Here is a 26751-nt window from a genome sequence, read left to right on the forward strand (position 1 = left end):
TGAGATATTGGGAACCAGGGGCAGACAGAGGAGGGCTCATTGTAATCAAAAAGGAACCAATACCTCATGAACCCTTAGCTGTCGGACCGAACCTTGTTATAACTGAGGAATTTGAAGAAGGTGGGGGAATAGACCCCGACCCCACTGAAAGCGTTAGTCAAGAAGCTTTGATAAAAACAGGGACCCCAACCCCAGAATCCAGAATTAACCCCTTGTGGGACGTGCGTGAAGCAAGTTATCAAGTATCGAACGATACTAACCCTAATATAACATAACATTGTTGGTTGTGTTACGATATTCGTCCGCCCTTTTATGAAGCCATTGGGACTGTAGGTAAACCCAGAAAAGCCAATGGAACGAATCCAACCGAATACCTGTGGAAAGAGGAAGCTGGACACAAACAGGGAATGACAATATCCCAAGTATCTGGAAAAGGGATATGTATAGGTAACGTCCCTGAATATAGAAAACATTTATGTAACATCACTAGAGAAAAACATAAAGGAAAAAAACGCTGATTGGTTACTCCCTGCGACAAATACCAAATGGATTTGTTCTCAAGAGTGGGATTACCCCCTGTATATCCCTAAAGATCTTTAATTGGACATCTGATTATTGTATACAGGTTGCTATAATACCCAGACTTATCTATCACCCCGAAAATTTTATATACGACCATCAGATTACTTAGGCTCATTCCTTACAAAAGTGTGAACCCATCACAGCACTCACTATAGCGACTCTTATGGCCATTGGAGCCGTCGGTGCTGGTACAGGAATAACATCTCTGGTTCAACAAAACCAAAAATTCCAATCCCTGAGAATAGCCATAGATGAAGACTTGGCCAGAATAGAAAGAGCAATGACAGCTCTAGAACAATCAGTAAGATCATTATCCGAGGTAGTGTCACAAAACAGAAGAGGATTGGATCTTATGTTTTTACAACGAGGAGGACTGTGTGCAGCCTTACACGAAGAGTGTTGTGTATACGCTGACCATACTGGAGTAGTTAGGGACACAATGACTAAACTGCGGGAAGGGCTGGAGAAACGACGCAGATAACGAGAGGCACAACAAAGCTGGTATGAATCTATGTTTAACTACTCACCCTGGTTAACTACTTTACTATCGACAATTACAGGACCTTTGATTTTGTTACTTTTGGGGTTAACTTTTGGACCGTGTATTTTCTACAAATTAATTAGTATTGTTAAAGGGCGCTTGGAAGCTGCGCATTTAATGCTGCTACGTAAACAATACAAACAAATTGGGGAGGAAGAAACAACTCCCTCCCTCCAACGGGCCAAAGAAACCTTAGACCGATTTCATGAACAAAATCAGGATAAAATAGAAAAGGGGGGATTGTAATGAGTGGATTAACTTTGTTCATAAAATCGTATGAGGGTGTAGAGGGCTTCACTGTAACTTAGCTAAGAGAAACCGCAAATATACAGATAAGTAAACATCTGCTCGCTTGTTTGCTGACTAATGCCATATACAGATGCGACCGCTGACTTATTTGCTTGACTAATGACAAATGTCTAGAGATACTCCCACAGCGCGTGTACAGGACCCAGGTCTCCTAAAGGACACCTGAGGAAGACTTCGGCCTTCATCCCAACGACCACCAGGAGGCCGATAACGACCACCTAGCAACTGGACGCGGGCGCAGACACAACGCAGAGGATTCTGAAGGCCGCGTATGCAGGAACTAAGGACTGTGTAAAGGGGGGCGTAAATGGGATGATTCGTGTAACAAGAAAAAGGTGTTCTTAAATCCAGGATGAACCTCCTGTTATGTAGGATAGTAGGTTTAGAGTAACATGTGCTAAGCTTGTAACTAGATAAGGAAATATCAGCGGGACCAACAAACGGCAAATGCATAGATAAGAGGAACTGTCGAAACACAAACAGGTTAACAACGCAAGCGCCAGAGGGAAGAGACTTACAATAATGAGTTCCTGAAAATAATTAACATAATCACACCCATTCCCAGAACTAATTGTAATAACCCTTACTCATCTTAATGAATATGTATGCTTTGTCTAATAAATTGATGTTTCCCGTATGATTCGGTGTGCGTCTTGGTGGAGCGGAGACTCCCGGCGTACCCAGCACTCTTATCTCGATTTGTTAATAAATTATAAACTTTAATCCTATTGGGACTTGGTCATTTATCACAAAGCTCTCCCAAGTACCTACCCATAAGGTTAAACCCGTTTTTTGTTTCAAAATGAGTTTGCTCAAAATAGTCAAAGCAGATAAAGAACATTATACACTAAAGAAAGAACGCAGGGAAGTGGCAATGCAGAGTTTTACAGAATTCCCCAGCCACGTAACTCCGTTAACTGCCAGGAAAACAAATTGTGGTCTCTGTGCTCCTTCTGTCCCCCACATGCCTCGTTAGAGCCTGCTGGCAAATGTAAGGTATTTTTCCCCGTCACACACACATATCCACTCAATTAACTTCATTCATACCAGTCTGACACATAAAATCTGTTTTCAAACAGTAAGGACGCCTCCTAGGTATACGCCAGTGTTCAACAGTAGACAGACACCGCACACCTTTTTCTTGGGTGGTCTTTCATCCAAATACTAAGCTGACCAAATCAGTAGTTAAGTTCAGATGCCATAGTCTGCTCAATTTTGGGTAAGTATCTTTCACTTACAAATGAAGATGCAGGAAAAAGTTACTGAAACAAGAATCAAAACCAGACTTACTGACCCAGAGCACATTACTTTGAGAGGCAAATTAAAATTCAAGACATGCTATACAAATTGGCTTATATTAAAAAAAAAAAAAAGAATATAGAAGGACCCCACCACAGAAAAACACAAACACCATCTTCATTAACAACATTAAAATACAGAGCATTTACAAAGACAGCAGTTAGCCAGAATCAGCTACGCAGACAAGTTACAAATTCCCCCACAAAACACAAAATTCAAACAGCCAAACAGTATCATGTCAGCTGTGGCACAGCCATTATCAAGTAGATTTGTATCAAAAAGCACTTCCATGGAAGTATAATTTTTGTTAGGCTGGTAAGGAGGGTGTTTCTGTAGCCATTACTTATTATTTTACTATTGTGAAGAAAAGGTGGATTGTTAAACAGCATCTGCCAAGATAATAATATACAAATTAGTAAAAGTTTAGATCATATTTCACCAACCTGCTGACTTTCTCCCCTCATTGGAATAACATTGTATAGTTAAATTGATCTTTAGTTATCATTGTAAAATAGCACACAGCATGTGTAACACTGTTCCCAGAGCTGATCTTCTCTGAGTTAGGGAAAAACACATCTCTTCTCCTTTAAGAATACTTATATCATTTATTATGTATGATCACTTATTTCCTTCAAATACAATACACATACAACACTGACATTCACTTATGCCAAGTTTAGAAACTTTGCAGTTTTTTTTCCAGTTCTTGCATGTTTTAAAGTGTAAACTCTAGTGTTCTGATATTCATTTACATAAATATCTGAATCAGATTTCGCTTAAATGATAATAACATTTCCTTGCTACCCCTTCACTCAATTTCTCTTTATTTCCATACACGATCACCAGATTGGAAAGACATTTCAATCAAAACCAGCTTTTTCTATGTCTGAGCACACATGCCTACAGAAATGCAGTAATGCAGGTATGTGCAGGAATTTGATTAGCTGGCAGGTACATCTAACTTAACAGAGCCACTAATGCAATATTAGTAATGATCACAAGTGACTACATTTCACACACATTATTGTAAGACAGATTTATGTAAGTGCATCATAAAGTATTAACCTCAGCTAACATAAGCACTTGTATTAATTTTAAGAGAGTAACAATAAAACATACATATCTTCTCTCACATAATTGTGTTTAATCTAACAGGGGAACATAGTACTAAAATCATCTAGCCAAAATGAGAAGTAGAGAATTGAATTCAGATACAGGTAACACTAGGATGATACTTCAAACTTAACTTTATACTCTAATTAGAAGCCTTCCGTTACTTAGGAGCATAAGGAGGAAGGCCTGTGCTCAGACCAGAGCTGCTGACATTTGGGGTACAGAAAAAAGTGGACTGAGCTCCAGTCAAAATAACCAAGAGCATGGCAGTTCACAAAGCACATTACAACAAAGGTAAAGGGATAGTAAGAATTTTCTCTGCTGCCCGCTGGGGAAGAGGAGAGGTGTAGGACGTGCAATTCTTAGGCTACTCCTACAACTGAAAAAGCTTTTCTTCATTTCCAGAAGCTACCTTAAAATCACTGTTGGAGAACTTAATTGCCTGTAAGGAAAAAAGTCTTTACAAATAGCCCCAGTTAGAACCTTGTTTTCCCTTTCACAGAGAGGCCCAAGATCCAGATTCTTACAGGCCAACTTAAAACTAATAATAATAAATTGCTGAGTAGGTAGAACCAATAAGGTTCAAAGCCCTGTGTAACACAAAAGTATACCAGTAAAAATGAGTGTTTTATGAGCACAGATGAATACTCCTAAGTCCATCTCTTCAGGTAATAAACATGAAGACAATCAGATAAATTCACTCATGTCTAGATGAACAGTGGTAGATCAGAAAAAATTAATATTGTACAGAAAGATGATGTCCAGTTATGTAAAAAACCTAACCTAATGAATACAAATAACTCTATACATGCGAAGACTCCTGCATATCACATCATTCTCTTAAGTACATATGCATATATGCATGTATGTGCGCATACATGCGTGTGCGTGTATATATGCTCACAGCCAAAATGCAGGGAAATCAATTTTGTTAAGTCTTACAGAGCAGGAATACTCCCATACTTCTACAGAGAGCTTTCTTAAGCCTTAACTTACCTCATGAACTAGTGTCACAAACTGGAAGTTTTATGTTTTGGTCGTGTGATGCCATTCTTCTCCCCTCCCTAAACTTGTAACCAATGACGCGCTCAGTTTAAAAACAAAAACGTTGCTGCAAAGTAAACTAGACAAATTAGATACTTACTTATCAAAGCTATCACTGTATTTTATGAAGCTCTCCAATTTTTCCTTGGCATATTCTACCACATCTGAATGAAGCTCTATTCCATGATTTATCCCAAAAGGTCCTACAAATAAGAACAGCAGGGTGTTGTTTTTTTTTCTTCCTTTAAGCACAGCACAACCACATGGAACAGGCATTACACCTTTCATCAGTGAAAGCACTAACATCACATAAAACACAGAAGTCCCCCAACACTGCCAAAGTTATTTTTTTGCATCCACGTTACCAGTGCTTAAGAGGAAGGTAAAAGGCCGAAGGATCAACAGAAGAAGAGGGAGAGAAGCGCGGCAAAACAATTTTATAGAATGAATTTTCTTCATAAGTATGTAGAAAAAAAAATGACTCTGACTACATTTAAGTCAGTCTGAGCAACTTCTTTTTCAACACAGTGTTTAGTTGGAATACAATTTCAAATTATAATTTAGTCTGTATTTTGGTATTTAAATTATGAAAAGTTTTCTTATGATAAAATTTTCAGCTTTTGACAATTCAGGGATCAGGTATTATATCCCTTAGCCACATCTGCTCTTCTATTTTGCAGGTTCCAAAATCAGAAGTCTGCTCCTGATTTACTTACGTAATAATTTCCATCTAGAACACTGAAATTGACCATGTTATCTTCACTCATCACAATCCCATCACAATTGCAACACTGCTTTTCTGCAATCAAATCCAAGTATATTTCCAAGTTAATTTGTGTGCCTAAAGTTAATGCTGTTTTTCAGGAACAAGAAAAAATCATGAGATAGTATTATGAGGATTATCCACATCAGGAAGGAATCTGAATCAGATAGTCACATTTGCTGCGGGGATTCTATATTTAACATGAACTCACAGCCCAGGGACTTTAGTCATTGGAGTGCAAAATTGGAAAAGGGAGAGGGAAGTGGAAGAATGGAAAGTAAACATCAATAAGATTAGACAAATCTTATATTTATATCCTCTGTTGCATTCTAAATCTTTCCTAAATATTTAGCTTAAAGATGTTGCTCCAATGAAAGAGAATTCACTTTTTTTCTAGGACACCAATTAACAAAACAGACCTAGGGTTACTGAGAAAGGTTTCACTTTACTGCAAGAAAAAAAAGAAGTATATGCCACTAAGCTGATTAATAATTGCAATTTTTAACATAGTTTAGAACATTTTCTACTAGGTGAAATAAAACAAATCTAATCGGTTACCATAGGCAGCACTCGTAAGACCTCTCTGATGGCAGGCAAGAGGTAGGCAGATCATCCAAGTGATGTTCTTAGAACTTGTGAAAACATGTACCTCCTGTTGACACTCATACCTACTGTAAATTGAGTTTATTACCTATTACATTAAGAAAAGCATTATCATAGGCAATCTCTTCCTAGTTGTTTAATTATTTAACATTTCCTTGAACAGTAATAGGCTATGATGTTTCTAACCAGTGTAGTTACAGTTCTACAGCATGCAACAGCACCCAAGGTATGTTTTCTTTAATTAAAAATTGCCATTCCTTTAACCTAATAATTTGAAGTAAATTAAAAATGCATCGATGTAATCTGTCCCAAAATTCACATATACATGCCTTTCAATACTCAATTTTGAAAAACAAAGAACTAAAAAAACTGTAAATGTCAGTTGTTCCAACAGCCTGAAATTAAATCTACGAATCCAAAACACCACCGCCACATGATAAACCATAGTATTCATAACTCAAACAGAAATACAAGAAACATGTTCTCTTCTTTCATCAGGAAAGTCACACCTTACATTTAAGCAGAGTCAGCCATTCTAAAAATGTGAAAGCAAATCCTCTGCTGCTCTCCAAAGTCAACTGGCCTCTTTCAGCATAATGAGCTAGCAATTCCACCATCTAGTCTGAACTACATTTACATTTTAATAGTATCAGCAACAGCTGATTTAATCTCTATGGAGTGGCAGGGTTTTGTTTTGTGGGGGGTTTTTTGTTTGGGTTTTTTTTTTTTTTTGGTGGGGTTTGTTTTTTTTTTTTAGTATGTTGCTGTACTTACAAGTGTTTACCAGTTTCAGATATTTGCTAATTTAATCTAGTCATTTTGACACTGTCAACATTGCAGAAATACTACTCGCTACATTGTCAAATTGAAGGACGCCCAACTACCGTCAAAAAACACATGGCACTAATTGCACATGTTACTAATGGCAGTGCACACTGAAATCAGTCAAAAAAAATGTGAGCTTTTAAAAACATGTATGGTTTATTTGCCAGAAAATTACATCTATTTTTCTTTGTTAAAGCAGCTGTTCCCTGGTTTAAAACAAACACTAAAATGAAGAGGAAAGATGATCTAGTAATTTTATCAAAGACTGCAGAGTAAGAAAATAAAGGCACACATATTGTATTTATACCTTCCATGCCTCAGCCTAGCACTCAAACCACATTACAGCACTACGCAGACTTCAGAGACTGTGTACAGCACTACAGAAACATGGAAAGTCTGCTGTGTAAGGAGCTGAGCAGTCACTGCTCCAGGCTCCTCAGCACTGCTAGAGAAGTATCAGCACCTGAGCTGGCTCTGGGGGGAACATCTGCAGTGTAACCGTGCCCCTCAGGGGCTGTCAGCCAATCTCACCCTCTGTAGAAGACAAGCCCTTTCCTGTCTAATTTCTTCAACTCTGCATACTCTGAAGGACAGGAATTCTGCTGGATAAGGAGAGGTCAAACCCAGGAGCATTCAACAGCCAGCCAACAGCCACTCATAATAGGTTACATAAATACACAGATACAAGTGCAATATATGTAAGCCACAATTTCTTCTTTAAACGTCATGGTTAAGAAAGAATAATGAAATAACAAAGCTTTCCACAAGGCAGAGAAATAAATCAATACCCTTACTCACTATCCTCATCCAACATTTTAAAGAAAAAAATGCAGCAATATTTACTAATTAATACTGAAACAGAACACTGAACTTCAAATATTACAATCTAAATATCTACTCTCAAACAGAAACACTCTTGAAAAGGGCAAAGCAACACTCTAATAGAGTAGGTATCTTTTTTTTTTTCCTCTCCATTTTTTACCTGTGAATGAACAGAATTCCTGTTTCCACAAGAGAACAGTAGAATCTGTTGAATTTATTGGTATCAACTGGAACAAAAGACACTGTCGGAGATGTCAACAAATGATGTTTGTTATGTACTACTAGGGATAATTTCTACTCTTCAATAAATAAGAACAGATGACAGAAAGCAACTACACTAATTGAAAATTAACAAACCAACTCTTCACACCTCAGTTGTGTATATAAATGAATATATGCAAAATCTTTATATTACCTGTCAGCAAGGTTTCTGCAACGAAGGAAATATGAGAGCTCCATGTAATACAGTCAATAAAATTATATCTATGAAAACTACACACTAAAATAAATGAAGTTATTTCATGTAATGAAATTCATTTGTAAAAAAAAAAAAATAAAATATTTGTTGGTACACACACATATTGGGGAAAGGGGTAGAATTAGAGCATTTTTCTCTCTAGAGTAGGTTTTAAAATTTAAATTTAGACAGCAATATTTCATTTCACCTTTTTTCCATACAGGAAAAGTATCTGAAAATAAAAGAAAAAACACAGCGCTAATCTGTTAAAATAGTTTTAAAAACCTACAGACCTGCAGTGCTTAAACAGTCTTATCAGTCTACATCCCAAAACTTTCTCACTAATAAAATCCTTGAATAAATGTATTTTAAAATAATTGTTTGCACACTGATAAGAATAATTTTTCAATTAAGTTTCTTCAAGTGTCATCAGCCTTTACAATTTAGATTTTTCTTTCCATAAACTGAAGCTCAAAACAGTAACCTAGAGTAAGGACATAAACATGGTGCAAATGCAGACTAAAATTTTAGTCCTCAAAAATTGTTCCTCTATGCCTTTTCCTTTTAAGCAACAAAAGGACTGTTTCTTTTCAAATGAGAATTTTAGACTACAGAAAGGCAAGCAGGAGCAACTGCCTCTTCCAAAACACTCCATGAAATGTCACTGAACAGCAGTGTCAGAGAACAGCTTGTAGATAACGTACAACATTTTAACACCACATCTCAAACACCCAGTCTTAAGTATAGTACTGTCATTTTTAAAGAAGTAAAAGTAAAGTTTTACAGGGCTTGTAAAATATTCTAAAAATATGCAGGAACACTATATGAAAATAAAAATGTTCAAGTTACCTAATATTAATCCCACCATTGTACTCAAGTATCCGGTTCCACTGCCCAGATTTAGAAAAGATAATCCAGGCTGAAGCTTCAGTGCTTCCATGACTTCAGAATAAATGCAAGGTGCTGACAAGTGTATATTTCCATGCTTCCAGGCCAAGTCTTTATAAGCAGTGTCCCTGTATCCTTCCAGATAATAATCACCACGATCAATTGCTCTGAAGGCTTGCTCCACACTCTCAGTGCGGATGTACTGAGCTTCTTTCAAGTTGTCAATTAAGTCATCGTTGTCTTCTCCAGCACTCACAGCTCCTCCCATGCTGAATTTCTATGCTAATTCAATTAGTTTGCAAAATACATTAGGAGGAGAGTTTTCCCAAAAGTGTAAGTACGTAATGGGTTCTCAGTTCTTTCAGAAGCACATCACAAACGACACCTGGAAAATATATAAGTTTACATAACTTGAGTTTCAAAAGAGAAACAAATCAACAACTATTAGAGGGTGATGCAATATTGTTAGTATTGGATCACTTTATTAAGTAGAACTATTAAGAGTCAGGACAGCTAGTATTTAATCAAAATACTGCCCTTCAAATTTTAACTCAATCCAATGTTTTTTCAGCTTAGCTTTAATACGTCAGCATGTGCTGTCTACGTTAGCAAGCAATGCAATGCAAGAGTTTACACAGACACTGAAAACAGTGTTAAGAACTTACTTCCCACATTGTATATATTTGGGGGAGTACAGCAGCTGCCTTTGGACTAGCTCTAGTCCCGTCCTGAGAACTAGATGTCCAACAGCAGTTGGAGCACGTACCAACTTAGTTACACTTGAAAGGAACTGGGTTTACATGGTCTGAAATCACCCCACAGTGGGAGATGTCCAGGAGATGCTTCTCAGATGTTCACTTTTGAGTTGAACCAGAATACTAGTGCAGACACAACCACACATTGCTTTGTTCTGGATTCAGCACAGAAAACCCTCTGAGTATCTGAGCTCCTCCTAACGCCTGCCATATTCACTAGAAGAGTATGAATTCCTTAAGTACCTAGAAGTTGTCAAGAGCTTGCTGGCTCTTAAATAACTAGCAAGTTTTATGAATTCCACACAGCATGTTCAGTTCAGAATAATTGCTTCTGATCTGTATTTAATTTGCAATTATTACATTATTGATCACTGAACTCATAAAACCCAGATGTTAACATTTTTAATGTTGCATTAATTACCAGTAAAATAGCAACAGAAGACTGAAAGAAAGGAAAACAAAGTTTAATCCACCACTTCTGGATGAAGAGAGGACCCATAGTGAGCTAGTTGTTAATTACAAAGTCAACTTAGATAGCCAAAAGATGACGACTATGACCATCATGAATCTTGGTGCATGTTCTAGGTAACCTAATTAACAAAATAAAAACAAAACAAAACCAAACCCAACAACAAACCAAAAACCAAAGACATACTCAGCCCTGACTCTCTAACTGCATTGCTGCATATCACCTTTTAAAAAGTTCCACCTGCCTCCTGAAACAAACATTCATTGCTTGTTGCTTCATATTTGGCAGCTCCCCCCCCCCCCCCCCCCCTTGCAATATTAAACAAAGACTTACAAGAGTTTGAACCATTTTTCTGAAGGATGAAACTGCAAACAACAAAGATTCTGAAGTAGAGCAATGAAACATCCTTGTGAATGCAAAAAATGTGCTCATGTGTTGGACTGTAGTCCAATGAGTAAATTCACATTTCTGAAGATCAAGCTCAGGATCAAAAGGGTACTAAAACTACTAAAGATCAGTTCTGAGTTGAAAGGGCATGTATAAAGATACACATAATCCTAAATAAGGGAAAGCTAAGATTAAACTTTGAAATTTGTTTTGGCTCACTATTTTCTTCTTGCTTTAAAGAAAAAAAAAGTTTCTACAGTACCCAACATCAGAAGTTGTACAATTCTTATCCCTGCTATCACAAAACAGTCCTCCCAACAAAGGAAACCTCACTTCTGTTTGCAATTCTGACTGACAGAAGTGTTTCCTTATTCTTGCCTTGCATTAATTTACATAAAACACCAAGTCACTAATAAAGATGAATAACCATCTAGTACTAGTGCTGATACATAGTTGGGTTTAAAATTTCAGGCACACAAGCTCAAATTTACCAGATTATACAGCCACAATGCTTCTCCTTAACTACAAACATACTTAAAGAAAGGGAGGAGGGGAAATGCTCAGGGCTGCTAACGCCCTGTAAAATCATGGATGAAATGATGACTGTTCATCACTCAGCTATGTGCTTCTGTCTGAAACAAAACCAACTGTCACTGACATTCTGGAGCAGGAAGAGGTAAAAAATTCACCGGGAACAATTATCAACCAGCATGAAAACCTTTGGTGAAAGTAGCAAAACTGTACTTCTCAACATCTTAGCGTTCCACAGCAGAATAAGTAGGCCTGTGTGTGTTTAATCGCACAGGAACATCCCTTTCTATTTGTGAAAAAACTAAGGGACAATTTCGACAGGAAATGTGGAACTTGAGGGAGGATCCTTTTTTTTAAAAAAAAAAAAGTAAAAAATAATTTGTAGAAATATTCCTGCCCTGCTTGCTTGTCTGCACTTGTATCTAATCTAAAAGTTCAATGAACTACTGAATCGAATGATAGTTAACAAGTTAAACAATCTACAGTGACTAAAACAATAGTTTTCACCATCCCCTCATCCTATAACGTTAATGATTGTCTTGAGATATGTTTGGAAATAATTTTAACTAAAAAGTAAGTGTAAGAACTGAGTTTCTTGACGACCAATGCAGCTGCTACATTTGAGAAACAGCAACACCACTCCCAGCCCTGCCTGCAGAGTGCATCCACCACCTCGCACCAGCAGATGGAGAACTTCACCAACCATCTGCACTCAACTGGTGAGCAGTCAAATACACAAACCGCTCAGACAGAAAAAGGCTGTTCTTCCAACCTAAAGCTTTATCGTTTCTATTTAAAAATGTCTTCACTAGTTTCACATAAAATTTCTTTCCCGTAAATAGCATTTGCTAATTTCAATACAGTCACTATGCTAAAACAGAATTAATTTCTTCTGGTATTTTGTAGTTTTATATTCTTGGTATTATCTGACAGCTAAAGTTACTGTAGTATCACAAGATTTTCTACCGATGATACCCACCAAGCGTTTCACCTTCACTAGTGGTTATCACGCAGGATTTCAAAGGCAAGAACAGAAAAGTTCTGGTACACAGCATGACATTGTGGGAAGTGGGGGAGAAAACAGAGACCCTTCTCTCCATGGGATGCTTACAGAGCAGAAGGGAGTGGCTAGTTGGAAGTGTCATGGAAGGGTTGTGCCTCACTCTGGACACACTGCCCCTGGCTGAAAAAGGTGTGGCATTAGGTACACAGTGATATTGTTTGCTTTTGGTTTGCTTTCATTGATGAACTATGGTGCTCTACTCCAGCCTCTACAACTACAGGTATGCAAAAATGCTACTCAAGTGGAAAGTATTTTTGTTAAAAAACAAAAAAAAACCTAGGAAGTTAAAGAGAACTTTTCATGAAAGGTGACCTCTTGTTCTGAAGAGAAGTATTTTTTGATATTTTACTTTCATCCTTTGCTTTTATGTTTGTAAGCTTTTACCTTCTGAAAGTAAAATTACTTGCTTCTAAGAGAGGCAATAGATGTGTGAAGTCAGATACATTTTCTACTATTTTAAGCACGCAATAAGCCAGCCCACAAGCTATTTTAGCGTAGCTAGAGAAAAAGGGCAGGTTAGTCAAAGCTTCCTTGTTGCAGCTCACCCAGGACCAAGATAAAGACAGCAGAGCATACTATGATAAAACTTCCTACGTAGCTGCAAAGCTCACAGAAAACATCCTGTGAAGCTCACCCATACCTAAACTGAAACGCAGGCAGTTCACAAAGAGCACGAGCAGCTTTCTGATGCCTATTACACCCATAGGTAAACAAATTTCAGAAGAAAGTGGAAGGGTGCGTAACGTTTAAATGGAGCAATTGCCTTTAGCCTTAGGAATCTTTGGAATACAGAAGCCAACAGAAACTGTAGTTTAGGAGTAAAAATTTCAATATAGTCTTGAATACAAAAAGTTTGTTCACTGATTAAAACCGACTACAATTACAAAACTCTGTTTCTCATTCCACACTACTCACAAATTTATTTTTACAAGTTGAAACTCTTTATCTTGAAGTTTGTTCTCATATTCACAATGAAAATGAAACGTCACCACATTTCCCAGTTTCTGTAAAAACCCACAACTGTATCACAACACCTTTGACCTGTTTCTGACCTAACTCATAACCAATATTACTGGAATTCCTTATCATAAATAATTACCTTTTTTTTTTTTTTTTTTTTTTTTAATATTGTCACATTGGCTGAACAGGTGTCTTTTGGCTGTCTCCGGTGAGACCTTATAGCAGCCTTCCAGTACCTGAAGGGGGCCTACAGGAAAGCTGGAGAGGGACTTTTTACAAGGGCATGTAGTGAACAGGACGAGAGGGAACGTTTTTAAACTGAAAGAGGGTAGGTGTAGATTAGATATTAGGAAGAAATTCTTTCCTGTGAGGGTAGTGAGACACTGGAACAGGTTGCCCAGAGAAGTTGTGGATGCCCCCCCCCTGAAAGTATTCAACGTCAGGTTGGATGGGGCTTTGAGCAACCTGGTCTAGTGGAAAGGTGTCCCTGCCCATGGCAGGCGGGTTGGAACCGGATGATCTTTAAGGTCCTTTCCAACCCAAACCATTCTATGATTCTATGAAGTGCTGACAGGTTGAGTGCATTTTAATTCTTCACCATTTTACAAGCTATGCAAAACTCTTATCTGAGAAATTAGTAACCAGATGTAAGGTTTGTCAAGGTTTATTAGCCAGCTCTCAAAGGGACACAAGTCTTGCACATTTCAGAATTTTTACAAATACATTCGCACTTCAAGTTAATTCCTTAGGTCACTAAGGACTGCACACTCTCTTAAATACAAATTAAATACCATGCTAGCAAGGTATCCAGTTAATTTGACAGACAAAACCTTGCCTCTGCTAAATCCATACAATGTCAAATATTTTACAAATTTAGAATCTTGTAATACTGACACATCCTGACTCTACATAGATGACTCCTTAAAAATACAAGTTATTTGAGCCTACTAACTTGACTCTTATTTTGTTTCAAAGGATGAAAAACAAGAGAGAAAATATAATGGAATCAGCCATATTTCAAGTCTGCTCCTCAGAAGTAATGGAAGTTTCCTCCTCAGAACTATTTTCACTAAGATATCAGCTTGGAGCACACCACACCACACTGAATCAAGACATGACTATACATGACTTTAAACTCATAGGTGGCATACAAAATTGACATGTGAACCTTACCCAGGAGGGGGAAGAGACAACAATAAGCCACTGAGCTACTCATTAATATAGACCTAGGAGTCAGCTGTTAAGTTTCCCCAAAAAGGAAAATTCTGTGACTGGCAATAAAAGGCAATTAACCACAAATGCACACAAGGGTCTGAAACACTTCAGTCCATTTAACAGTTTCAGTTTACCCATGGCAGAAGTCAGCAACACCACTCTCATCAGCAAAGGTTTAAAGTTTCCCAGGCCACCAACCAAGTGTTAGACCTACTTCTGTTAAGAGTCAATTTGTGCCGCTGCTGCAGCCATAATGAACTCAAGATCATGTTTTGCCTGTTCTTGTCCTGTCCAGCAACTCCTACAACAAAAGGACTCCATTTTTAGTTTAGCTTCCCCTTCCTGCCCAAGAGGAAATTCAACTCCAAACTGCAGAGCTCAGTCTCAGATTTCAGCAGGACCTTTTGAATACACAGAATGATTTATTACTGTCTGAAAGGAAAAGAGAAATTGTAACATGAGCTTCACCAGGCAAAGGCTGCAGAAAACCTAAATACGAACTGTGTGCTGGAGGTAATTTTAGTAGATGACTATAAAAAAAATCAGAATAAACTGGGGAACACAGCAGTATTTCAGAATGAAGTCTCTACAAACATTTTTTAGGCTTTTTATACATACGCCTTGCTGCTAAACTGCTACTGAAGTCAATAGGAAGTCTAAATGCTTTGGAAAAATAGATGCTACTTGAACTGCTTTCTCTTCCACAGCTATTTGTTTTGTCACTTCAAATCGTTTAGGAAGAAAGAAAACTGTTGTTTTCAGGATACAGAAACATACTATTGTATGTTACTAAAGGAAAACTGTTAGAAACAACACACCTTTTTGAAGTCTATACTCTAGACTCATCTCACTCAAATACATTCACTCCTAATCTACTGTTCAGTGGATCATTTCAAGCAGCTTTTCAAGTTAAACTGAAACAAGTACAAAACCAAGTACAGTCAGCCCTCCAATGTAATGCACTCCACAAAGCATACTTCAAGGTTCTTTGTAATATAGCAATGGAACAAGAAGCAGACCACAGGATTAAAGTTAAGCCAAATGAATGTAAACAGCTACAACTACTGACTTAACCTGAATTGCATTGACCTACTTGGGCAGAAAATGTTTGTCAAGTCTGATGTAAGCTTAAACCCTGATGCTCCTGTTTAGGCCTTCAACAGCTGTTTATACAAGATTCCAGGTGTGTGCTTGCTCTCACTCCTCCTCCACCCCCAGTCACCTAAATACACCAAACAGCACACACATGGTACTGCATTTCTCTCAGAAGATGCACTGAGGCTTATGGCACTCCACAAATCTATGAACAGTGACAAGCACATGAGCGCAGATTTCATAATCAAATGACCTTAACCTTGGTAGCTGCACAAGGGCATAATTTTTGGAGCTACCTTTTTTTCTTACTTTTTTTTTTCTTTTTTTTTTTTTTTTTTTAAACAGAGACAGTTCACAGAACTTAAAAGTACAAAATAAAATAGAGAATTTTGTTGGTTGTCCACCCAGGAAAAAAAAAAAAGGCACTATTTTTTTTCCTTCTTTGAACTGGGCTACATTTCTTTCTCAGTCTATGTCTTCTTCTGTACTGCATTTGTTTTTCTCATCTGAAATTCTATCTGCCCTCTTCAAATGATGGCAAGGATTGAATGCTGAAAGGAACGTTTTCTATACACCAGTTCTATATGCCAAACCTGTTTTCAGGTATGCTGATGAAGACTTCAAAATTTATTACCTTTTATTACAAAGCAAAGCAAAGAATCCTACGTATTTCCTGGATGGAACTTCTAATGCATAGCTTAACACCACATCCTGACTCAGTTCTCCTTACTGCTTAAAATCTGTGTAACCAAAAAATGTTTGCAAAGCTGAGCCTCACAGGCTTCAGAAGCAGTTTCTTTTTCAAAGTTTCCCACCTGTGACACCACATAAACATTTTCTGGATGCCTACTTCAAAACTAAGAAATAAGAGTTCACCATCTCCACCTGAGACAGCTAGCAGTGTAATTTCCCATACTGGGATGAAACCTAGAGTACAGGATAGTTTCTGAAATTTAAAGGTGCAGATCTATAGACCCAGTAAGCACTAAAGCAGCCCTATACCCTCAGAGAACAAGTCTCTGTCTACTTAGGGCTGTGCTTATGATTCTCCAATAGTTGTCACTATGGTCACCACAGACCCAGCTTCAATGTTCACCATCTAGCATGCCCTCTGGGCCACTAACTGACCTTACTTAATTATATCCTGCAAAAACTCCCTGCTGAGACAGGAAAGCTGTCTCACTGCCCTAGTTTACTGACTTATTAATTGCTAGTAAAGAATACCTGTTGGTCATCTGCACAAAATTATTCTCCCCCCACATCCCACCTCAAATCATGAGATCTTTGGGATTTGCACACCTACAAACATTTTGAATCTAGTCATTCATATTACAAAAAGCTTCAAATGGGGACCACATACAGAAACACTTCCTTTTCTTAAAAGGATTTGCTAGTATCTAATTTCACAGTACTTTTTAATTTAGCCAGTATCTGCCATAAAACTTTTGTTAAGAAATGCTCTTATTTGTAAAATGAAAAAGCCTCCATGGATGAGAGGCTGATGAGATGATAAACAGCTCTGGAACACTCTGATGAGCCCATCTTTGCAAAATTCTCACGAGATTTTAGGCACCTGACATTATTACCTGTGCAGAAGACATTGGTCTGTCAGGCATAAAGAGTTTGTCCATTATTGATGGACAGTATTAATAATGAGTAGCTGCTCAGTCCCCAGAACCAGCTCCTCCTCGTATTCTGAAGCAGATGAACAGAAGTGCCGATAACAAAACAGCCTCTTAAGTGCTCTGAAAATCATTTTCCAAAAAGAAAGATGATGTTAGCTAGTTTCATTAGAAAAAACAAAGAACTAAAATTCACTGTGCAAGTCCAATGATAGTCTACAAGATTTAAAAAAAAAAACCCCACTAAATTATTTCAATAATTTCAGAGAGCAGCGTTAACTGCTAACAAAAGTCTGAATACTTGACTGACAACGACAAGAACTGATGTCTATGGCAGCATATGACGCAGCTTGAGTGGTAGAACTAGACAGTTCCTGGTAATAGTACTCAATCAGAGCAGCATGGCATACTTTTTTCACAGTACACAGTGATAAGATGTCAACAAAACAACAGTTGCCAGCTTGTCGCTTATGATTAGAGGTCAACTATACGCAAACTGGTGATTACATCTCAAGAGGCTGTACGTATACCTTTACGAGTGAATGAACACTAGCTCTGCCCAATTCTGTGTACCCTATAGTATACCATCAGCTGTAGATTTCAAAACAATTAGTATTGTTTCTCTGCCTACGCCGGTCCAAAATGTTTGGTGGTGCTTGTTTGTAAGACACTGCATAAAATGGTCTCATCTCCGGGGAGCCTAAGATGGCTTAGTGACCTGTTCAAGTTCCACCAAAAGATCTTACAGTCAAAGGATGTCAGCTGAACCCAACATCCAACATATAGAAGATCCCCTACCCTTTCTCTGACAGAAGTGTCCATGAAAGAACCTGGCAGTCCTCTTACGTAGCACACTCTTTTTAAAGGTCTCGGTCCCTGAGAGGTGTGACTACAGCTCTGCCTATTCCCAGTCTACAACTATTTTAAGTCTGTGAAGTATAAACTAGTTGAAGAGTACTGCTTTATCACAGACTGGCTGGGAGAAAGGAGAAAGATGAGAAGCTTCTCTAGAAGGCCTAACAGGCCCACAGAAACAGGAGGTACCAGGTGATAGTGGCTTGTTCACTGGCAAGACTAAAATATCAGGACTTCATAAGACAGATATCAATCAGTCATGCTTAATACATACAGATGTCTGATATTCACTGAGTCTGTATCATGCACCTGTTTTTGAGAAAAGAAACTGCTGTCTCTGCACATATTTCAGAGGAACTAGTAAAACAAAACCTGTTTCTTTTCATAAAAGGAAATGCTTAATAATTTAGTCTGTGGTGACCAGAAGGTAATAAACCACAGTAAAATATGATGCTTCTTTACTTTCAGTATCACCTTCAGAGAGCCACTAATAACAGCTGGGGAGGAAGAAGGAAGAATCCTCTTTTATCATGACATACAAAGCAGGTTTAGTACAAGAACTGAAACATACTTTCCTAATGTTTTACCACAAATGTAGTTTCTGCAGCTATAGTTCTTAAGCAGATCAAGTCACAGTTTACATAATTTTGAGTAAGCGAAATGTGGCCCATGACAAAATATTCACTATTTCAGACAGTGCTAAAGTTCAAAAGCTTATTGCACATACACATTTCAAGTTATTTAAATAACTCACTTCCAACAGCAACAGAACAACATACGCCTGTTGCCTTTAGCAAAAGAAAATAGAAATGAGGTCAAGTGTAAAAATAGAAGATGGTTACATTCCTGACACTTGAAACCTCATCTTAGAGCTATGCATTTACTGCAGTCTCTACAAAAAAACAACACCAGTCCCAAACAAAAACCAAAAATACCAATCAACTTTATCAAGCTCCAAGTGCACTGAAACCTTTGGGTTTTCTGATCTTTAGAAATATATCTAAAAGCATCAAATAGCATGCAATAATCGCAGCACAAACAACTTTTAACACTGTACTATCAAAATGTTTACTTTCACAGCCTGAGAATTTCCACTTTACTATGCATCCTCCTCTTATGAAACACTAACTAGATTAAAAAAAAAAAAAAAATCAAGTCTTGATCCTGTTTACTAGATTCTTAAAATAGTCCAGTGAAATGCAACAGTATGTTTTGAGAAATTACTTTATTGCTTAGCCCTGTAATCCTCAAGAGGGAAGAATGAGTAATGCCTACTCCTGTTTCCTGCTTCTTTTCCTCAGAACCATACTACAAAATTCTTTCACCGATGCAATCTTCCAGATGCATTACACTGGATTCACCAATTTTTTTCAAATGTAACTTGTTTACTAAAACACATGCACACTAACAGTTACTTTTGTCTTGTCAAAGACGGTGATGGGTATCTACTTGCACCTAACTTTTTATTTTTAATCCCCAGATCACGCACATAGAATCATAGAATGGTTTGGGTTGGAAGGGACATTTAAAGGTCATCTAGTCCGTCCCCCGTCCCCGCCCCCGCCAATGAGCTGGGACATCTTCAACTAGATCAGGTTGCTCAGAGCCCCGTCCAACCTGACCTTGAATGTTTCCAGGGATGGGGCATCTAGTACCTCTCTGGGAAACCTGTTCCAGTGTTTCAGTACCCTCATCGTAAAAAATTTCTTCCTTATAACTAGTCTGAATTTACGCTCTTTTAGTTTAAAACCATTCCCCCCTGTGGTATCACAACATGCCCTTGTAAAAAGTCTGTCCCCATCTTTCTTATAAGCCCCCTTTAAGTACTTAAAGGCTGCTTTAAGGTCTCCCTGGAGCCTTCTCTTCTCTAGGTTGGACAATCCCAACTCTCTCAGCCTGTCTTCGTAGGAGAGGTGCTCCAGCCCTCTGATCATTTTCAAGGTGCTCCTCTGGACTCGCTCCAACAGGTCCATGTCTTTTCTGTACTGAGGACTCCAGAGCTGGACGGAGTACTCCAGGTGGGGTCTCATCAGAGCAGAGGAGCAGAATCACCTCCTTCAACCTGTTGGTCATGGTTCTTTTGATGCAACCCAGGATATAGTTGGTTTTCTGGGCTGCGAGCACACATTGGTGGCTCATGTCCACCTTTTCATCCACCAGTACCCCCAAGTCCTTCTCCACAGGGCTGCCCTCAATCCCTTCGCCCCCTAGCCTGTACTGATACCAGTGATTGTCCCTACGCAGGTCCAGGACCTTGTACTTGGCCTTGCTGAACCTCATGAGGTTCACATGGATGGCATCTCGTCCCTCAGGCATGTCAACCGCACCATTCAGCTTGGTGTCGTCTGCAAACTTGCTGAGGGCGCACTCAATCCCACTGTCTATATAACTGATGAAGGTATTAAGCAGTACTGGTCCCAGTAGAGACCCCTGAGGGACACCATTTGTCACTGGTCTCCATCTGGACATTGAGCTGTTCACCACTACCCTCTGGATGTGACCATCCAACCAATTCCTCATCCACTGAACAGTCCACCCATCAAATGCATATCTCTCCAATTTAGAGAGAAGGATGTTGTGGGGGATCATGTCAAAGGCCTTACAGAAGTCCAGACAGACGACATCTGTAGCTCTTCCCTTGTCCACTGATGTAGTCACTCCATCTTACAAGGCCACTAGGTTGGTCAGGCAGGACTTGCCCATGGTAAAGCCATGCTGGCTGTCTCGAATCAACTCCCTGTCCTCCATGTGCCTTAGCATAGCTTCTAGGAGGATCTGTTCCATGATCTTCGCAGGCACAGAGGTGAGGCTGACAGGTCAGTAGTTCCCAGCATCCTCCTTTTTAAAAACAGCTGTAATGTTTCCCTTTTTCCTGTCACCAGGCACTTCACCTGCCTGCCATGACTTTTCAAGTATCATGGAGAGTGGCTTGGCAACTACGTCAGCCAGTTCCCTCAGGACTCTGGGATGTATCTCGTCGGGTCCCATAGACTTATGTATATTCAGGTTCCTCAGGCGGCCACGAACCTAATCTTCTCTTACAGTGGGAGGCACTTCTGTATCTCCAAGCACCTCACACTTTAAGGCTCATGTCATAATCTACTTCATTCTCCAGACATACTGTAAATCTATGAACAGCATACCCTAAAGTGACATAACCTTGTCCATAAATCCCTATTTCTGAAGATGTCCGATACTTACTTTATATAAAACAAAGATTAACTACCCCTTCGTGGTTCTTACCAAAGGAAAGTGACGGTTTAGCAAAACTGTATGTCAAAACATACAAGTCCATTACAAACAAAATATATTTTAAAAATCTACCAAAGAAGTCTCTACACAAAAGCTGGTCATCCAGAAAAAAAAAAATCAACTCCTTATTTTACACATGAAAAGGTTACAGCAATACTACTGTTACCAAAGCTTGCTATCAAAGCCTGTTCCACAACGTTTTATTTAATCATTCTAGCGTTCTCCCTGTTCCTATTGCTATTAAAACACCCTACTCTGAGGTAACATTTCAAAATACTGCTTTTGTAACAGTATGCACACGCGTGGCCAGCCAGTAACTTCTACCATAAATTTTCAACTGTGCTTGCAAATGATTAAACAGATTATTTGCCAGCACATATCAAAGTTAACCCTGTTAGGTTATGCAAATGAAAGCTATTCTGCACACAGAAAAAGGACCAAAGGCACACTTGCAGATGGGGGAACCTACCTGAACACCCTGACGCAGCTGCTTCCAGGGCTATCACAGGCCCCACCACCACCAGGCTTCTCCAGGGCACTTTTCAGACCGAGAGGTGCGACCACTCACAGGGCTACTCGATTTACCATGGGATGCAGAGGAAAGGCACTTGGGGATTGCACAAGTCCTGTCATAGGATGTTTAGGGGAGGAACCAAAGGTGGGGAAAGGGCAGGATCAAAAGTGGCTTGGAGAGGAACAAGCATGGGAAAACCAGGGCTATGGTGACAAGAGGGACAGGTCACCTGTGAACAGGTTGCAGGTCAGTACGTGTGTCTAGCTGCACTCTGCCTCAAATCACAGCGTTCTGTCCTGTCTGCCCATTATCTCCTTTTGTAACTCGTTTCCTGGGGCTCTATTCAGTGTGCATGTGCGTCTGTGACACGTGGAGTCAGACCACAGGTCACAGGGGCCCATGGGTCTGCGGTGCCAGCAAAAGAGGGGGTGAGCTTTTGAAGGTCAGGGTGTGATCACAGGGAGTACAAAGCCAGAGCAGCCAGCAAACCAGCAGCACAGCCTGGGAACCAGGGATGGCGCAGACTGTCCTAGTGAGGCAACTGAAGGAGCTGGCTGCTGGAGGGCAAGGGGAGTCCAAATGAGCTGCTGGAGAGCCTGTAACATTTTTGGGGTGGCTGAGTATGTTTGTGCAAGAGGCAATGGGAGATAAATAGAGCCCAGGGCCAGTTTCAGGGCAGAACAGGTGTCTAAACCCAGTAACTGGAAGGATCCATACTATATATGGATCCTTCCAAGGATATATATATATCCTTGAATACTGTGTTCAGTTTTGGGCCCCTCACTACAACAAAGACATTGAGGTGCTGGAGAGAGTCCAAAGAAGGGCAACGAAGCTGGTGAAGGGTCTAGAGAACAAGTCTTATGAGGAGCGGCTGAGGGAACTGGGGTGGTTTAGCCTGGAGAAAAGAAGGCTCAGGGGAGACCTTATTGCTGTATGCAAGTACCTGAAAGGAGGTTGTAGCGAGGAGGGTGTTAGTCTCTTCTCCCAGGTAAGAAGTGATAGAAAGAAAGGGAACGGCCTCAAGTTGCGCCAGGGGAGGTTTAGATTGGATATTAGGAAAAACTTCACAGAAAGGGTTATCAAGCATTGGAACAGGCTGCCCAGGGAAGTGGTGGAGTTGTCATCCCTGGAGGTATTTAAAAGACGAGCAATGTAGTGCTTAGCGATATTGTTTAGTGGTTGACTTGGTAGTGTTGAGTTGATGGTTGGACTCAATGATCTTAAAGGTCCTTTCCAACCAAGATGATTCTGTGATTCTGTGATATACATGCATGTGTTTGCCACTAGCAGACATTCAGCTTGATCATCCAGGAAGGGCAACAGGATAAGGCCGTTGGCACTGTTTGTGCTTGCATTAGCGCTGTGTCTTCTGTGTTGATGTGGTGGCCAACTACGTATTTATACACATACATGCTGAATATGCATGTCTGTGTGCTACTGAGAATACGTGCTTAGCCTCACTACTGGCTGGACCTGGAGCCATGCATGCCTGAACTAAGAACTAGAAATACTTCAACAAAACCCCTTATAGGCCTTCTTTAAAAGCCAAAACCAAAATACGTAAGTACATTTTTTAACTTGAAAATGTTTCTGCACTATTGCTTTTGTCTCCAGGTATGGATCAAGTGCTATTGCAAATATGGCTCCAAAGTTATGATTCACTTACAGTACTAACAACAGATGTGGTCTAGAGGGTATTTGGAGCATCTGGGAAAGCTTCAGTAACCATTTCAAGATATATAAATATTTCACCAAGAAATGGAAGTTGAGAGCCTATCATTGCTTGACATAGCAGCTGTGCACTTCCACGATATAAGCATATCTTCATCCCCATAATCCTACCACCCATCAGGTTTTTTCAGTCACACAAAGCACATGGTTTTCACCTAAGAGAAGTGTAGTTTACAGATACAACACAAGAGGCTGCTACAGTCACATAACCTGCCTTAGTTATATCATGAACAACTCCAGTTTGTCTAGAGCATCCCAGAATGGATAAGTCAAATCATACACTGACTTTTTCTGTCTAACCAAGTTACTCCAGAAAACATCACAGAATCTCAGGAAACTCCCCAGTAATGAGTCTTAGTCATAATGAATGCATAATTAGTTGAAGTATATAACCAGAGACTAAGGCCTATGGGATTTATAATGTCGCACCTGTCAGCTCAGCAGAAGTTATAAAGAAACTCAGCAACTCAACTTTTCTGTGTCCTTCCTGTTTCACTGACCTGACTGCAGTAATGCCAAATTTAGAGTTTCTTGAAGGAAGAACACAGTAAAGCTTAAGAAGCTGGACAGCAGGTAACTACACTGAATGAAACAATATCGCAGTTCATTCTCAAGAAGGGGAGAGTTTTGCAAATAAACAGCAGGGCCACATGCCCCAGCAGAAGAAGAGCCAGCAAAACCCCACCTGCCAGAATCCAAAACAAACAACAAGAGTAAACAAGAACTTTATGGGTCTCGGGCAAAGATTTTTCAGATGGAAATCAAATCCTTTAATGGCAAACTGATGTCTTAGTAGAAATACTCACAGCATTCCTGATTACTTGAGATTATTAGTACTGCAGGAATACTAACCTTTTGCTTCATTTGCTGAAATTAAGCATCTCCTTTAGTGAACTTCAGAGTTCATTCTTTCAGCAATGCTGATTTGCATACATGTTAGCCATACCTATCAAGCAAAAACAATTGTCTTGAAAATACGATTACCAGGATAGTGGCTCCAACTCTGTTCTCTTTTTTAACTTCGATGTATAGACCATTATATAGCAACCTGACTGGGTTGAGGAGCATTACTTGGCTTTTTCTTTCAAATAACTGTCAAAAAAAACACATGGCAATTCCTGAATATCCGCTGAAAACATTTGCTACAGAAATAACACAAATAAATTCTCAGAATAGTAACCACTTCTCATTTTCTCCCAACCACATGGTCCTAATTCCTCTTTCAATGTTAAAACAACCATTTATAGGAATCAAGCCTTTCATTTGGGACAGCAGCACCACAGGCATATCAATTGCTAGATGTGATTCACTAGCTATCACCATAAACAATTCCAATGACTTGTATCACTTCACTTATGGAAGTCATACATTGATGATGCAGGTATCGCTTTTTGGAGAAGCAGGTTTGTCTTTTTTTTAAAAAAATATGAACAAACCATTAAGTAAGACATGTCATGTCTCAGATGTTCTCCTTGAAATTTAGTTCCCTTTCACTCCTGAAGACAACAGGAGCTGATAGCAAATGTTATTTGCTTTGCTTGAAGGATAGTACCAATACACATACTTTGAATAGTTACACTCAGGAGCACAAGTATTTTGTGTTTACTGTATTACTGCATACTGCCTGTCACTACATCTTAAACTACTATTGTATAAGAACTCTAATTTGATTCTAATTACTACTGCTAGACTTATAAAAACATTTGTAGACATTTGCTGGAAAAAAAAAGAAAAAAGAAAAAATCTTCCCAATGACAGACAAATGCCTCCTGGTGGAACATTATCCAGCATTACAAAGTTCCTGCTATTCATCCTGAAAATAGTTTTCAAGATTGCTTAATCTGCCATTAGAAATATGTACCTATCATTTAAGACTTTAACAAGCCAACTGTTAAAAAAAGGAAGAAATAATCATGATTACTGACAGCTTTAACAAGCATTATCTATTTAGAAATCATGCAAAGAAAAGTTTTTGTAATAGTAACAGCAAGCTTTTGATACTTGTTATGTTACTCAGGTGCTTAAATACCAACCCCTAGTGCTATTTTAGGTGCTCATGCTAACTATAGGCTACTTGGCCTACGATATGGCAACAATCAGTGTTGAGTAACACAACCAAAAACTCTTCTGCCCACATCCTGTCCTTTCCTCCCCACAAATAAGCACGAAGAGCTGCTGTTGTTCTGTGATTTAAGACTCCTATACAGAACACAAACCGCATAAAGCCAAGGGATGCATCCTTTCAAAGGAATGCAAGAGTTAGGATTGGAAAAGCAACCAGATAAAAGCTAAGGCATCACTGGCCAAAAGACTCATAAGAAAAGTGACCAAAAGAAAGAACCCGGAGACACTCTGACTTGTAACCAGAACTGAACATGCAGTCTGTCATCACCAAGTTCTAAAAACTATCAGGACAGAGATCCTGTTTAGTCACCACGCTGCCGCACAAGGTTGGTTGTGCACATATTCTTATCTAATCGCTCCATGATGACAACTCAGATGCCCTATAGCACCTTCACATAGATGTCCTTCATACAGGATTCCAAACACCCCACGTTGCTATCAAACCACTTGCTCCAAGCCTATTAGTTTTTTAATTGGTTTTTAAACCTAATTCAGTTTTTGTTGGTACGTTCTGGATTGTTTCCTCGAACAAGTTTTTAAACATTAATTCCATTTGTCTTTTACATCCTAGAAACACTGCAAATCCATATTCAGCATTTGTTATCCAACTGTATGCTGAACAAATACTACTTTGAGAAAATCTGGAGTGAAATGCAATACTTGAGAGAAATTCTAAGCATCAACATTTTACATCACCTTAACAACACACACAATATCTTCAATCTCCAACTCTGTGCAACTCATACAACTCAATGTTCTGCACTTGTAATAAACTAGATCTTTACATCCTTTCTTTGCTAAATACTGTATGAAACAAAGCCAGACTCCAAAATTAGACTTCATTAAATGCATCATCTAAGTAGTGGGCTCCAAGCCTTTTTCTGCCACAAGACAGCCCTTTAACCAGAGGAGCAGTTTACTCCTGCTAC

At 39.0% G+C, this 26751-nt stretch overlaps 1 protein-coding gene across 6 annotated transcripts in view; it reads right to left on the reverse strand.

Annotated features, from left to right (window-relative positions):
* The window catches only part of PCMTD1 (protein-L-isoaspartate (D-aspartate) O-methyltransferase domain containing 1), a 58237-nt gene that overhangs the window by 26149 nt on the left and 5337 nt on the right, over window positions 1-26751 (reverse strand). For 3 of the 6 annotated variants that reach the window (XM_068397086.1, XM_068397083.1, XM_068397085.1), the window contains exons 2-3: window positions 9208-9631; window positions 4989-5091 (exon numbers count right to left, since the gene is read on the reverse strand). The exons of 1 other annotated variant lie outside the window; for it this stretch is intronic. In XM_068397086.1, coding sequence (XP_068253187.1) covers window positions 4989-5091; window positions 9208-9514 — 410 coding nt within the window. In that variant the 5' untranslated portion in view covers window positions 9515-9631. Of the gene's footprint in view, window positions 1-4988; window positions 5092-9207; window positions 9632-24550; window positions 24645-26751 lie in introns of those variants that run through there. 2 more of the 6 variants (XM_068397084.1, XM_068397088.1) reach the window with 2 other exon arrangements.

The sequence above is a fragment of the Nyctibius grandis genome, chromosome 3 (genome assembly GCF_013368605.1).
Source record: "Nyctibius grandis isolate bNycGra1 chromosome 3, bNycGra1.pri, whole genome shotgun sequence".
NCBI classification, from domain to species: Eukaryota; Metazoa; Chordata; class Aves; order Nyctibiiformes; family Nyctibiidae; genus Nyctibius; species Nyctibius grandis.